Raw genomic sequence first — 15,120 nt, forward strand, 5'->3', positions numbered from 1 at the left:
GGTTGCTGAAGACCTATTAGCTGTTAAAACATTTGACAAGTTATTGGTTAATATTTATCATATCTTGAATCATATCTTGATGGTATGGTTGTGCGCACACACACACACACACACACACACACACACACACACACACACACACATCCACACCCCTTTTGAAAACCAAATGTGGAAAGCTGTAGGCAGTAAAATTATCTGTGAGAGGGTGTCTGATATTTTCAACCACTCCCTTTTAAAATGCTGGCTCCACTCTTGCTGAGGTTGATATGTGTTACCATGGTCGTACTTTAGTTGATAATGTACACGGCATCAATATGTGTATACTTTATGATATGTATACAGTCAGTGGAATCCTTAGCTCTATCTTTATGGTTAACATTTCAGATTTTTATATTGCCATAGACGCTGATGATAGTAAACGCGATTATTACGATTCGTGACCAACTAAAGTACTCATGAAATGAAAAAAACCCACCTGTTTTGCTGGATTTAATAATCGACACAAAGCATTACGTAGATGTAAATACGAAATAACAAAACAATTGGAAAAGTACTAGTCTGGATTTGCTAGTTTTATCTCAGTGCTCAATACAAAATGTACTTTACAGGGGGTAATTTGTAGGCACTTTCAACATTCAAAAATAAAACTAAGTCCAAATTGACATGGCAGAAACAGGCTATAGGCATTATGCAAATTAGCCAGGAATTTTTTTTATCAAAACAACAATAAAAATAACAGCTATGTTCATGTACATAATAATAATGAAATGTAAGTTGTTGTTTGAGAAGGGAATATGGTACTTTTACGTTCTGATATTTTGACGATGATTCACTATCCGAAAATGCCACTCACAAAGCACTAACCACTGACAAATCACATGCACGTGGGTTTCAAGCACCTGTTTTCACCTGTCGTCAAGGTGTCATAGGTCATGGACATGCACCTTGATCTACTAACACCTGGTTATGCTCAGTTTCACAATAGTCTGTTTTGTTCATATTTTTACACACTTTTACGTGTAAAAAGACATAAAGACCTTTGATACGCTGTATTTGTGCCAATGCCCAATTAGTACTAATTGAGTTGTTTAAATATTTATATATTTTGTATATTAACTGCATTTATTTAAAATCTGAGATCGAAAAAACAGGGTTTTTTTCATTTCCGTGAGTACTTTAGTGTTATTCCAGGACAAGCCGCAGGTTACGGAAAGGAGCGAATGGATTATTACATAACACCCAAGGAACACAGCTCTGTAATCACTATTGTGGCAATACTCGTACAGCGGTAGAGCCATCTGTCTTTAGTTACATTCATAACACGTTTTTTTATTATTAAGAGCCCATAATATAGCGTGTCCATATATGGCATATCTGTTTATAGCAGGAGCTGAAACACATGCAGATAACACAGGGAAAGCAAGCACATATATATTATGTGTTGATAGACTGGTGGAAGAAGTGATAAATTACGGACGAATAAATGGTGGACGGATAAATTGGTAGGTATGATTCATTCAACAAGGCTCGCTAAATACAATGTTTATTCCTAATGCAGGATATTTACCATCCCCAAACATACTCGCGTGATAACCTCCCCCCCCCCCTCTCTCTCTCTCTCTCTCTCTCTATATATATATATATATATATACATATATATATATATATATATATATATATATATATATATACAGTGTAGATATCGCTTGATTTCATCGAAGCGATATCTCCTGTGGGAGCCAGTTTGGGATGTTACATTGAGGATTAACCACGAGTGTTTAGTTTTTTTCGGTAATAACTGAACACAGTGGTTAATCCTTTTTCTCCCATTAAAATACGCCATAAAAAGTCGAGCTCGAAGTTGAAGATTTCCCGTGTTTAGTAACCACTCGGGATTTCCCCCAGCCTCGTTTTCGAATATGCTCAGTGAGACAACTGCACCATAAACAGGTAAAAAGGATCTAGCGAAGACAACTCACACGACAGGCAAGCGACTTGTTAGCATTCATGTTATGTTTTTTGTTAACTATTAAAAGCTGTTGTGAGTAACGTTTTGAGAATTAGTAATGTGATTTGATATTTGTAAATGGTTTTGGATTACTCGGCCCATAACTTTATTTGCATTCGTCTCGCCGTGATTGTCATTCTCAATGCGCAACTCTAAATAGGCCCACCTTTTTAGTGTATGTAAATACGTTATTCGTTTATTTGTTCGCTAGAAACAAATGTTATTAACCCAATTAATAGGAAATTAAATATTGTTTTAAATATTGTGAAATATTGTTAACGAAAAACAAGGTAAACTCGGGCAACTGATCAGCTGATTAAATCTTCTCAAATCCATCAATGGATTGTAATATTTTTGGACGAATGTTCCTCTTTAAAACTAATTTTACAGTGAATAATTCAATATGTAAAACGATGATTATTTCATGTCTTTTTTTGTTTTTTGTTTTGTTCCTGAACATGGTGAGCACCATGTGTTTTTATTAAAAATATTAAAAATAAACAAATTATTCAAATGACAATTTTTCTTTTGAACATAATATTTAACATCATGACACCAAAATTGTTACTAAATGAGTCCTCTAATTTCCCCATATTTGTGAATGACAAGAAACAATGTGAATTTGACAAGCACAATAAGTTATTGTGTGGGAACAATAAATGCATAGGATAAATATGTAAACAATAAATTATCAGTTCAGTAGTTCTAAAAATATTTACATTTTAATACCCTTGTAACTTTACATTGTTATTTTACTGCAACAGTTACCTCCAAACTTTATTCTTTTGTTATTTTATCAGATTAGAAGTTAAGACTTACTGATAATAGGTAATTTAAAATTAACATTTTCTTCTTTTTATCTTCATGAAAACAAGAAATAATAATAAATATGTATTTTAGCGACCTGTTCATATGTGATTTTTTGGTAAAACGTATTAAAATTAAAATTAGACATTGCTAATGTAAAGAAATGAGGTTTATGGTAAAATGTTATAAGAGGACCTCTTGTTGGTGATTTCTTCATCACCCATTTGAGTTTTTCTTTACTTACCATGTTCTCAAAATTTACACATTAGAATAATTTAAGGTCTCTGATTAAAATAGCGACACAGCTTTCCACTCTCAGGCAGCCAATTAGATTATGTGAAAAAAATAAACCACTGTAATGCTTGTAATGGGAGAATAATAAATAAAAATACATTTCTTATTTTTTCATATGTCCAGGTTATCATCCCAAGAAATGCTAAATAATTATCATTAAAATTAAGCTAGCTATGCATATTGGGGCTCTTTATCTGCTATGATAACATAACAATTGCATTATTAAAGAAGTGGTTTTTTTCAGTGAACATGGTAAATAATAAATCCTTGGTTTAAAGAATATACTTGAGACAAAACTAATTCTACATGTCTTAATACTCCGTATTGTCTGTAAATTATGAAAATAATTAACTGTGATATTGAGTTTCTACCTAAAACTAATAATATGAAATTAATTTTGAGATTATTTCTAAAATACAAAATATATTTTAAGATGCATAAATGTACACCATTGTTAATTTTTTTTATTGTTTTTGGAAAAATACCTAATAAGGTTGATTGGTGCGCACTATCTTCATCTTCATCATTTTGTCTGCTCCCTATAATAAATCAAATATAAAAATATAAATATACATATTACTTTACTTTATTTAGATTTAGGTATGACTTAATACATTCAAGTTTAAACGGGGTAATGTTGTTTTTTTCATAATGAGTTTCTTAATTGTCCTCAGATACAGGAATACAAAATACATTCATTATATTGATCTGGATAAACTCCAGGGGAAACAACTGCTGCGGTTGCAAAACATCTTGGTCGTGAGATGTACGGTCCGTCCGGCAAAGATTGATCGTTTTCTGCATTAAAATTGAGTATTGCTTTAGATCCAAATTATCTGAGTGTTTATTTTCGTAAATTATAAAATCTAAGTATCGATTATTTTAATATAACTATGAAATATGTTTTTGATCGATCAGCTCTAGATCAACACTTCGTTATAACGTGACATTTATTATGTGGTTGATAGTTATTTTTTTAATAAATACTAAACAATATGGTTTGTTTCACTTTTTCATCGGTATTTTTACATGAATTAATTAACTGTTTCATTAGCTTTGTTATTAGCCTTGAAAACGCCCGTACCGGAGTGGCTCACCTGGCCCGTAATATCGATGCGGTATCTCGCTTCGGTTACCATCTTCTCATTCTGCAACTGGGGGCACTGTTGGCCCAGTCGTCTAAGGCGGCGCGATTCGCTGTGCAGAGTTGCGTCCCTTGGGCCCGCCAGAAACCTATGATTGTTGGTTCGAATCCCGTTTCGCCCAGATTATGTTTCTAGGTTTGTCAGCACGATACCCGTGCTCCTGGGTTTCACCGAAGTGGTAAACGTCTGAAACCTGCATCACTTCGGGCTTTCCTCCCACATTAAGCTGACACGCCGCGATATAACTGGAATACTGTTAAAAGCTGCGTTAAATTCAACTCATTCACCCACTCATTCTGCAACTGAATCTGGAACATTGGGAAGCCGAAATTCTCTGATATATCTCCATATATCTCGTCCCTTCTTCACCCACAAATTTTCTCTCGGTCACCAACTTTCGGCAATGGAAACATTGTCACTACGGTAATGTTTTGCCAGCTGGGGATTTCCTGTACTAGACGACCTCAGGTATCCCCGATCCGAAAATAGTGCCGTCAATTATTTTTAGCCAGCCAATCAAAACGCGATGACACAACTCTCAACTCTCAGCCAGCCAATCAGATTGGGTGGAAAAAAATAAACCACTGCGAATAAACCACTCTTGCGATTGAAGATCAAACCCCGTTATGGGGGAAATACAGAAATAAGTATTGTAGTGGTAGTAACATGTACAATCATGTAATTGTATAAAATATTTCAGGCCATTTAATTTTGGTTTGAAAGAATTAATAAAATAACTTTCTTTTATCTTTCTAAGTGCATCATTGTCACATTTGTAAAACGGGAATATCACGAAATTTGGTGTTTTATTCCCGGCACACCGATCAATGTGTTGACTGAGTGGGATACACCGACAAGAGGGGTACCTTATTTGCTGTCGGTGGACCCTCACTCTCGCTCTTAGGGTGTCCACTGTCTGTCCAATGTATTCGGCCTTGCATCCAGCACATTGTATGACATAATCAAGTTTCTTGAAGCCCAGTTAATATTTTCACGGACATAGAAAGTTTTTCCGTCTTTGAATGTAAAAGAACAACATCGTAAAACATGAGGGCAAGTACCACAATTTGGTCTGTTACACTTTTGTACTGTTTTACATTCTTGTTTTTCATTTGAGAAAGAAGCCCTGATAAGAATCTATTTCAGATTTTGACTCTTTTACTTATAATAAGTTTATTTTGTGATTTCTTTTGTTTTAGTTCTTGACACTTATTTAAAGAATACAGTGTTTCCCGAACACTTCCAAATATTTCCGGGCTTTGGGGATTAAAGGTTGTTACAAAAGAGAGAACACTCTCGCTAGGTTTATCTTTAGGTTTTAAAAGGTCCAAACGGTTTTGTGATTTAGCCTTGTTTATTGCGTCTTCAACTATTTATCTAGGGTAGTTTCTTTCTAATAGTGACTCCCTCAGTTCATCAAGTCTATATTGTGCACGATCTGAATCTGATACTATCGCGCAGATTCTATGTGCTAATGAGTAAGGGACACTGTTTTTTGTATGACGGGGATGACAGGAATTGTAATTGAGGTATTGCTTGGAATCGGTTGGTTTGTAATATACATCTGTTATGTTATTGTTTGAAATTGTAACCATTACATCTAGAAACGATAGATTTTTATAGCTCATCTCTAACGTAAAGATTCAACTTGGATGGAGTGTCTGTAAAATATCTATCAAACGCTGTAGATCGTTTTCATTCCGATTCCACAGAACAAAACAATCATCTAAACATCTTTTCCATTTATCTTGAAATCCCAGTCCAAATTCAATGTCGAATCTTTCTTCAATTTTTGAGTACAGTTTTTCCTCCAAATATATATATTTACAGGACGAGCAGAAACGCATTCAGATAATACGAGGATATCCAGCATACAGATATTATTTGTATGTTGATGGGTTGTTGGAAGAAAGAATGAATGGCATGAGTGAGTGAGTGAGTTGGGTTTAACGCCGCTTTTGACATTATTCCAGTTATATCACGGCGTGTCAGTTTAATGTGGGAGGAAAGCCCGAAGGGATGCAGGTTTTAGACGTTTACCACTACGGTGAAACCCCCGAGCACGGGTATGGTGCTGACAAACCTAGAAACATAATCTGGGCGAACCGGGATTCGAACCCACCACCATAGGTTTCTGGCGTGTCCAGGGGACGCAACTCTGCACAGCGAATCGCGGCGCCTTAGACGACTGGACCACCCGTGCCCCCGTACATGGCATGAAATAAATGGACAGATATGAGAGTGTAATTCACCTGCACCCTTGTATTCTTCATAAAGAAGTGGGGGCGTTAAGGGACGCCAGAAATCTATGCGACACGTGAAGATCCGGGGTAGAATAGATCTTCAGCAAACCATGCTTGACGTAAAATTGATTCGAACCTACAATCATAGGTTTCTGTTGGTTGGTTTGTTGGTTTGTTGTTTAACGCCGCACTCAGCAATATTCCAGCTATATGACGGCGGTCTGTAAATAATCGCGTCTGGACCAGACAATCCAGTGATTAATATCATGAGCATCGATCCACGCAATTGGGATCGATGACATGCATCAACCAAGTCAGCGAGCCTGACCACCCGATCCCGTTAGTCGCAATTTACGACAAGCACAGTCACCTTTTACGACAAGCATGGGTTGCTGAAGACCTATTCTACCCCGGAATCTTCAGGGGTCGGATAAGGCAGGAAAATGATTTGCGAGTATTGTCACGTTTGAGTGATTATCAGGCTCAGCGATAATAAACGAAACCTTAGACTGAATGTTTTCACGACATTCCTGATTTGTAGAAATCCATAAACCAAGTAATAAAAGCTAAAACGCATTTAGAAAATGAACAGTTATAGTAACACGTAATACGACATGATACATTCGTCCATTCAAAAACCAAAATGGCTTCGTTTCCTGCCAAACTTTTTATCCGTATAAATAAAAGAGTCCATTGCACGATTCGCAATACATCATTAACATATGTCAATGCATTAAAGAAATTACAGATGGGTTGTCAGGAAAACGATGATGGGTGACAGAAGCAAGCAGAGACAGAGCATGGATTGACATTTATGAAAATTAGATTTTATCAAGCGCTTCCTCCGCCAGCTGGAGTCTCTCGTGACGAGACTTGCATTCCCTCCTCGTATAGGCCATGTCTGCATCTTCCTCCATGTGGTCCATGGTCCATGGTCTTTTCATCAGAAGCAATGTCCATCAGCTGGGTTCCTTGAACACGTGCAGCTGAATGATCATGGGGATGACGTCACAGAGACGCTGTGCAGCAATCTGAAACAAATGTACACGAGGATTGGTACACAGAGAGCAGTAGTTCTCTCTCCTTGACCACGCGAAAGAATTACATAAAAAGATTCCACTTTCACTGAAGAAACACGAATACTTTCACTTTAGTTCTTGTTTGTTTGTTGTTTAACGCCGCACTCAGCAGTATTCCAGCTATATGACGGCGGTCTGTAAATAATCGAGTCTGGACCAGACAATCCTTTGATTGACATCATGAGCATCGATCCTCGCAATTGGGATACGATGACATGCACCAACCAAGTCAACGAGCCTGACCCCCAGATCCCGGATCTTCACGGGTCCTGAGCACATGAAAAAATTACATGAAACGAATCCACTTTCACTGACGAAACACGAATACACACGTTTCACTTATTCATTCTAGAATGCAATGCAAATACTCCCGGCAAACCACAAAACTAGCACAGGGTACATTTTAGACCTCCCGATTTGGTTGCATCTTCAGGTACGGGGTTCTCACTATATCGATGTTATATTTTAATGAAAAGGCTTGGATGAAGCTGGTGTGAAAACATGGGCAGGGGACGTTAGATATTAGCTTAGAATCTTCAGTGTCGGTTTTGGTGATGTATGGCAATCCCAGAACATTGGCGATTTTAATCTCTTCTTGGTAGTATTCAAGAATCGTTTACGTGAGCGTAACATCTAGATTCTTACTGATAAAATGAATTCAGCTACCAGGTGACGGAATTCTGTACAAGTCAAAACAATGTTAAATACTGAGTATTACGTAATGAATATCAGAGACAGATACGACATAGTCAGGTTTTTTGGTGACGCTTTGTTAAATCATACCTCAAACGCTGTAAAATGTAGACATCCATAATTAAGGCTGCTAGGATATTGCTCGACGTAAAGGGAACGTAGACTGGAGAGTTGAATATACCCCTCTTGTCATATAGTCTTGTGGATGTTCCCTTGTAACTCTGAATCTTAAGTAATCGAGTCTGGACGAGACAATCCAATAATTAATATCATGAGCATCGATTCACGCAATTGGGATCGATGATATGCATCAACCAACTCAGCGAGCCTGACCATCCGATCCCGTTAGTCGCCTTTTACGACAAGCAGAGTCACCTTTTACGACAAGCATGGGTTGCTGAAGACCTATTCTACCCCGGAATCTTCACGGGTTGTCGTGTGAAAGTATGTCCAACGGCTGTATTACTTGAATTAAAATCACTTGCACTCTCTTCGTCTGGTTTCAGTTATAGATAGGGACATGGTCAAGACAAAGCAGTATACAACTACATAATGCTTCAACTCAAGGTCACAAGAGGCCCAACAAAAGGAGAAAGCTTTCTCATATTTCGACATGTCACGTATTTCAAACGTCTAAAAACAATTGGAGACCGAGTAGTACAGAAACGTTGTTTAATCTATGACGTCACTGTATGGCAACGTCGTCGGGGCACTGTATAACGTAGTCAATGGAATGTCAATGCACATTAGAAATTGAGAGAAATAAATGGTCACAATAACATATTTAAATTAATTCAAAAATTATTAAATATAAATGTTTCCTTGCAGATAACCGTCATTTTCATATGTTATTAAATTGTTCTAAAACGTTAGCTACTTTTATGCGAAATTGATATTTCAAGACGACTTAGTAGTACAGTGTGAATGTAGCGCTGTAATTAACACTCTAGCACAATAACTGAACACAATCCCTCTTCTCCTTTCATTAGATTACATCATAACGATTATATAATGTTATATACCTATCTTTTATACGGCTAATGCAGACCAGCCGCCATTCTGAAACTAATTATGTCCCTTTCAATAATATATTGAATTATATATTTAGTGATTTTATTAGGCTAGCGTATCATACACTATAATAATTTTGCTGGCCCATGAAGATCCGGGTTGTTCAACAGCAACCCATGTCGTAAGAGGCGACACACGAGATCGGGGGCCAATCTCGCTGACTTGGTGGATGCATGTCATCGTATGCAAATTCTGTAGATCGATGTTCGGCAGTCAGTTTCTAGGTTGTCTGGTCCAGACTGGATTATTTACAGATCGCCGTCATTCAGCTTGAGAATTGCTGACTGCGACGTTGAACAACAAACAAAAATACACACAAGCAAGGATTTCTATAGACCAATTCTTACCCGGATCTTCACGGGTGATAACTGAATAAGTTATGTTCTGACGGATATTCGAGTGGCTAAGTAGTCTACGGCGCTGAGCTTTGCTGTGATCGTTGGTTGGAATCCCAGATTTGCTCTGATATCGTTTCTAGAGCTCTCAGCAACATTCCCGTGCTTGTTGGTTAAACCAACCTGGAAACATACAATACCTGCGTCACTTTCCTCTCACGTCATGCTGACACGTCGTGACATGACTTAATTTCTGTTAAAAGCTCACCCACTTACTCATTCGCTCATCTTTTGACAAATGACATATTTTGGTTTCGTGAAAACGTGTATGCTTTGCTCGCTAACCCGTTTCATAGCTTTACGCCTGGAATAAATAATTATTCTTGGCATCTAATTCCAGGAACCCCCGTTTGTGATACGCGAGGAGACTGAGAACGGAACACAGTACACGGGGTTCTCCATGGTCGTGTTCAAGGAGATCTCACGGCGCCTTGACCTCGACTTCACGGTGTATGAACCCAGGGATGGACAGAATGGCAAACAGAACCCTGACGGAACGTGGACAGGACTGATGGGTGAAATACTGACTGGGGTAAAACATTCTGATTTTACATCTTTTATACGAGCAGAGACATAACTGAATGTGTTTTGAACAACCAAGTTGATTTGTTGGTATATTTGTTTTTGAAACCATTTTTTTTAACAATATATGTATGAGCATATGTCTTAAGTCCACCGGGCTTTTACGAATGCAATAAAATTACTGAATATGTTTTGAATAGCCGAGTTGACATTTCGTGATCATTTTAAATTTAACAATTCATGCATGTGCATATATCGTCCGTCATCAGTCTGTCCTCCTGTCCATCCATTCGTACGGTTTCGGAAGGTTTATGGATTGCGCTACAGCCTTACATGTGTGTCGATGTTCATAGGGATGAGAGACGCCAACTTTTTTTACTGTGGTTTGTGACGTGTACGAGGTACCAACTTATCCGGAATTCTACAAATCACACTTGGGTCGATCTTGTCAGCGTGTCAGATCGCGCGGACTTTACAGTCATGAGGTGAATTGAAAAAAAGCCAAATATTATAATTCGTTACTGATATCTCTGATACTGAATCTACTTTGGCGGAAGGGCGAAATGTAGTAACGATGAGAAGCTGACGCTGCATCGAATATCCAAACAATGTGTGGCTTTGTTTACATCCGAACGCTAAAACATATTTAACATCACAAAAAATGACAGATTTACAATAATACCAAGAAAGAAAGAAAATCCAAATACGATCGAAGATACTGATTTGATAGTTAAAAGATATAAGAATGTAGTTTTAGTTTTATTTCCACCTCGGACAAATTAAGGTGTACAAAAGTTTTCAATGAATCTATAGGAAAGAATTAGTTCAAACTGAGTTACGATTAGAATTAATACTTGTGTGTAATCGATACCCAAATATTTGCGTTTTCCTGTCGGGTGGGCTTGGGCCAATGCTGAAAAAATAATGGTTTAACAGCCTTCACTGAATTAAGATTATTTAAAATGTTACACTGAACGCTTTAATGATCCTTTGAAGTGGTCGTCCGGTATTTATTTGGACAAACGTATATCGTTTCGATGACGCTAAAATATTTATATCACGTCTCGAATAATATGAAATAAGTGAGGTGTATGCAGGCAGAAGATTATGAGATATTGCTGACGATAGCCCTGGGTTACTTTAAGACAATACAACCTGCCGGCCCTCAGGTGTCTGTAGACTAAGAAGTAACGTTTCTCCATCCAGTATGCCGACATTGCTGTATCGTCCATGTCCATGACAACTGAAAGAGACATGGTAGCCGACTTCACAACTCCATACTACGAATTCGGGGGCTTTCAAATCCTCATCAAGAACAATAACCCGGGCACATCTCTACTGGCATTTGCTAACGTGTTTTCCGGGGAGGTGTGGGCGTGTTGGGCGTCCGTCCTTCTCCTGTCAGGTCTCCTCGTGTGTGTCTTCGAACGCTTCAGTCCCTTCAGTCCCTACAACAAGGATCAGCATAAGGCACGGAAGAAGTTCACAGTGAAAGAGGGACTCTGGCTTGTAACGGCGTCATTTCCCATGGCAGGTAAGTTGGTTGGTTGGTTTGTTGTTTAACGCCGCACTCAGCAATAGTCCAGCTATATGACGGCGGTCTGTAAATAATCGAGTCTGGACCAGACAATCCAGTGATTAATATCATGAGCATCGATCCACGCAATTGGGATCGATGACATGTGTCAACCAAGTCAGCGAGGCTGACCACCCGATCCCGTTAGTCGGCTTTTACGACAAGCATAGTTGCCTTTTACGGCAAGTATGGGTTGCTGAAGACCTATTCTATCCCAGATTCTTCACGGGGCAGGTAAGTAATTATATCAATACGGATATCACTTGACTTGGATTAGGTGAACTTATTTCGATAATTAGTTCTTACTTATTATTGTTTTGAGTTCAATGAACTGTTAAAGGTAGATGTACATGTAGCTATAACGTTAAGGTTAAGTAATTTCAATACTCATGTCCTACCTTATTTTTTTTCCTTCAGAAGTAGTCGCGTGGGGACTTCAGGTAAAATTAGATACTGAGATGGTATTCATTTCCAATTAGCTTTCTTGTGCCCCCATTTGGTATTAACACGGCATCAAGATACCCCAGACTACCTTAAAAGCGATCGATTTTGTAAAACAAAATATATTGTAAAGACAATTGCACATTAAGCAATGTCATTGGAAATATTTTGCAACTGGATTTGACAAAATGTCCAGCATATTGTGTGTGGTATACGTTTTGTCTACCCATGGGATTCCGGGTTTGAATTATTATAGGTCCCCAGAACCCTATGCCGGTCTTAATGAATCGGGTGATCAGGCTCTGTGACTTGATTTGTTGCGTGTCATCGTACCCCGACGGCGTGAACCGTTGCTCCAATGTCATTCACTGGTTTGTCTGTAATAAACACGACTAGCTATACGTGACCGTGACTGTCTGACCGTGATTAGTCGCCTTGTCTGTGGTTATCAATGACAGTGACTGGTTGTTCTTTGACCAGCTTGCTATTGCATGGCAAGGGAACGACTTGTCAATAATCATGATCAACCATATTTCACGAACGCACCTCTGTGTGTTTTGGCTAAAGGCAATAGGCGTGAAGAATGCCACTTACTAATGTGTCATAATATAGGACCGTCCGTCGTATTTTGCCTCTGACACTTTGCAACAAACATCGAATATTGCTCTCTTTGCTGGTTTTCAAGAAAACAATCTTAATTACACATACGACAAGACAGATCGAGGTTTATAACTTTACGATATTTGCGTTTCGCCATGATTCAATTTCGTAATGCTAATTGTTCAGTTAGAGCCGCATAACGTCACATTGCTGTATTGTCTTATATTATATGTCTCCTTACAAGCCCCAAAGCTCGGGAAAACAATCATGTATTCTGATCAGATAATTCCTCGAACCGCGATGGTTATTCTCCTACTCATTTTCACTTGCAACAGGTCCGGAGTGCACTCCTCGAACGTTCTCGACTCGTATGCTGGTTGGAGGATTCTGGTTCTTCTGCAGCATCATGATGGCCACCTACACGGCTAACCTGGCAGCCTTCCTCACCACATCCAGGCTCAGCGTGCCCATAGGTAGGAACATCATTCACTGACTGAGATAGGGTCGAGTAATAATATCCTGTCTAATCACAAAAAGGTTCCATTTGGTTACATTACATCCATTTGTGAACATATTAACCTAAATACAGCATCGTGCATGTGGTGAACATCATAGTGTATATGGGCTTGTGAGTGAGTATGGGTTTACGCCACTTTTAGAATGTTCCAGCAATATGACGGCTTTACACATTGTACCTATGTGGGGTATAGAACGCGATCTTTTGCGTGACGAGCTAACGCTTTAACCACTAGGCTACCCCACCGCCCACAACATTTTAGAAAATAACATCATCTTTAAGCAAATGACTGGTGTTTCTTTGATATTTTGATTCAATAACGTATTTCATTTAATAAGAACAAGTTTGTCGACAATTTTCGGATATAAATTACCAATATATTTCTTTTCTGACCACTAGGTATATCAAAAATGACATCTTCGATATTGAACAATTTTCACTTATTTATTACACCGGATGTCGTTCTTGATACGTTCACTATTTTCATAGAGTCGCTTGATGACCTCGCAAAACAGAACACAATCAAGTATTCCATGGTTCAAGGAACGGTTATCCACGAATACTTTCAAAGGGTGGCGAAAATAGAATCAGATCTTTACATGGAATGGAAGAGCATGAGTTTTTACACCAAGAACATAGGCACCTCTCGTACACTGCCCGCTAACTATGCTGTGTGGGATTACCCACTGGGGGACAAGTACCTCACGATCTGGAGATCCATCCAGAAGACTGGCTTGATAAATAATACTCGTGAAGGCATTGCCAAAGTACTGGCAGGTAATTTTGCCTTGATTCATGAATCGCCTATGATACAATACGAACTCTCCAAACACTGTGATTTGCTTGCTGTTGGCAAACGGTTCAGCAGCAGATCGTACGCATTTGCTCTGGCAGAAGGCTCGCCACTGACCCGCATCATCTCGTATACGTAAGTACTTGCAGCCTTATATAAACTTATTTACTTTGATTCGTGTGATTATTTTACTTCAAGATCGACGACCTCTTCTGTTAAGTATTTGGCATGAATGTGACAGCAGGCAATGTCACAGTAATCAAATTGTGTATGTAGAACCATGGAAGTTTGAAACAAGTCTAGTATGTTGTACATGGAGCCCATCAAGTCTATAGTTGTGTGCAAGTCTCTGGGGCATATTTTATTATCATAATTTTACAACTCTCTTTTTTTGCTGTAAAATATTTTCATTTCAGAGACTAATTGTTAGTCTAAAAGCAGTCATGAATACTTGTATAGTTAGGTTAATAGTGAACACTGATGATTAATAATTTAATTTCAGGGTAAACTAAATGTATTGTAAATGATGATCTAGAATAATTAGGAAATGTATAATTATAAGATATATTGCCAATGTATAAATGACACATCGACTATACATAAATGTCAGCGTTGCTCAAAACATTTTTAATACATTTTATGTCTGCTTGTACATAGCAGCCGCACAGTGTGTTAGTTCACTGACAAAAGCGCTAATTCTAAGTTGAGTAACAGTTAGAGAAAATGATATTTCTATGCTAATATCAATGTGAATATACCATAATTTCAATCAGTAATGTAGAATGTAGAATAGGTCTTCAGCAACCCATGCTTGCCGTAAAAGGTGACTATGCTTGTCGTAAAAGGCGACTAACGGGATCGGGTGGTCAGGCTCGCTAACTTGTATGATGCATGTCATCTTATCCCAATTGCGTGGATCGATGCTTATGATATCAA

General features: G+C 38.2%; 1 protein-coding gene across 1 annotated transcript; it reads left to right on the forward strand.

Moving 5' to 3' along the window:
- The first annotated feature begins 10,120 nt into the window (after positions 1-10,120).
- On the forward strand, positions 10,121-14,323 carry LOC139467464 (ionotropic receptor 25a-like). Its single transcript, XM_071249009.1, has 4 exons — positions 10,121-10,267; positions 11,464-11,791; positions 13,210-13,347; positions 13,881-14,323. Exons 1-4 carry the CDS (start codon positions 10,136-10,138, stop codon positions 14,321-14,323), a joined length of 1,041 nt encoding a protein of 346 aa, XP_071105110.1. The 5' UTR covers positions 10,121-10,135.
- The last annotated feature ends 797 nt before the right edge of the window (positions 14,324-15,120 follow it).

Source organism: Haliotis cracherodii, unplaced genomic scaffold (assembly GCF_022045235.1).
Source record: "Haliotis cracherodii isolate W230 unplaced genomic scaffold, xgHalCrac1.p SCAF_2, whole genome shotgun sequence".
NCBI lineage: Eukaryota > Metazoa > Mollusca > Gastropoda > Lepetellida > Haliotidae > Haliotis > Haliotis cracherodii.

Coding starts and splice junctions, on each gene's coding strand:
- LOC139467464 (XM_071249009.1), top strand. CDS start 10,136: ATGGTCGTGTTCAAGGAGATCTCACGGCGCCTTGACCTCGACTTCACG. Junction 11,792..13,209: donor GGCGTCATTTCCCATGGCAG/GTAAGTTGGTTG, acceptor CACTTGCAACAG/GTCCGGAGTGCACTCCTCGA. Junction 13,348..13,880: donor CAGGCTCAGCGTGCCCATAG/GTAGGAACATCA, acceptor CTATTTTCATAG/AGTCGCTTGATGACCTCGCA.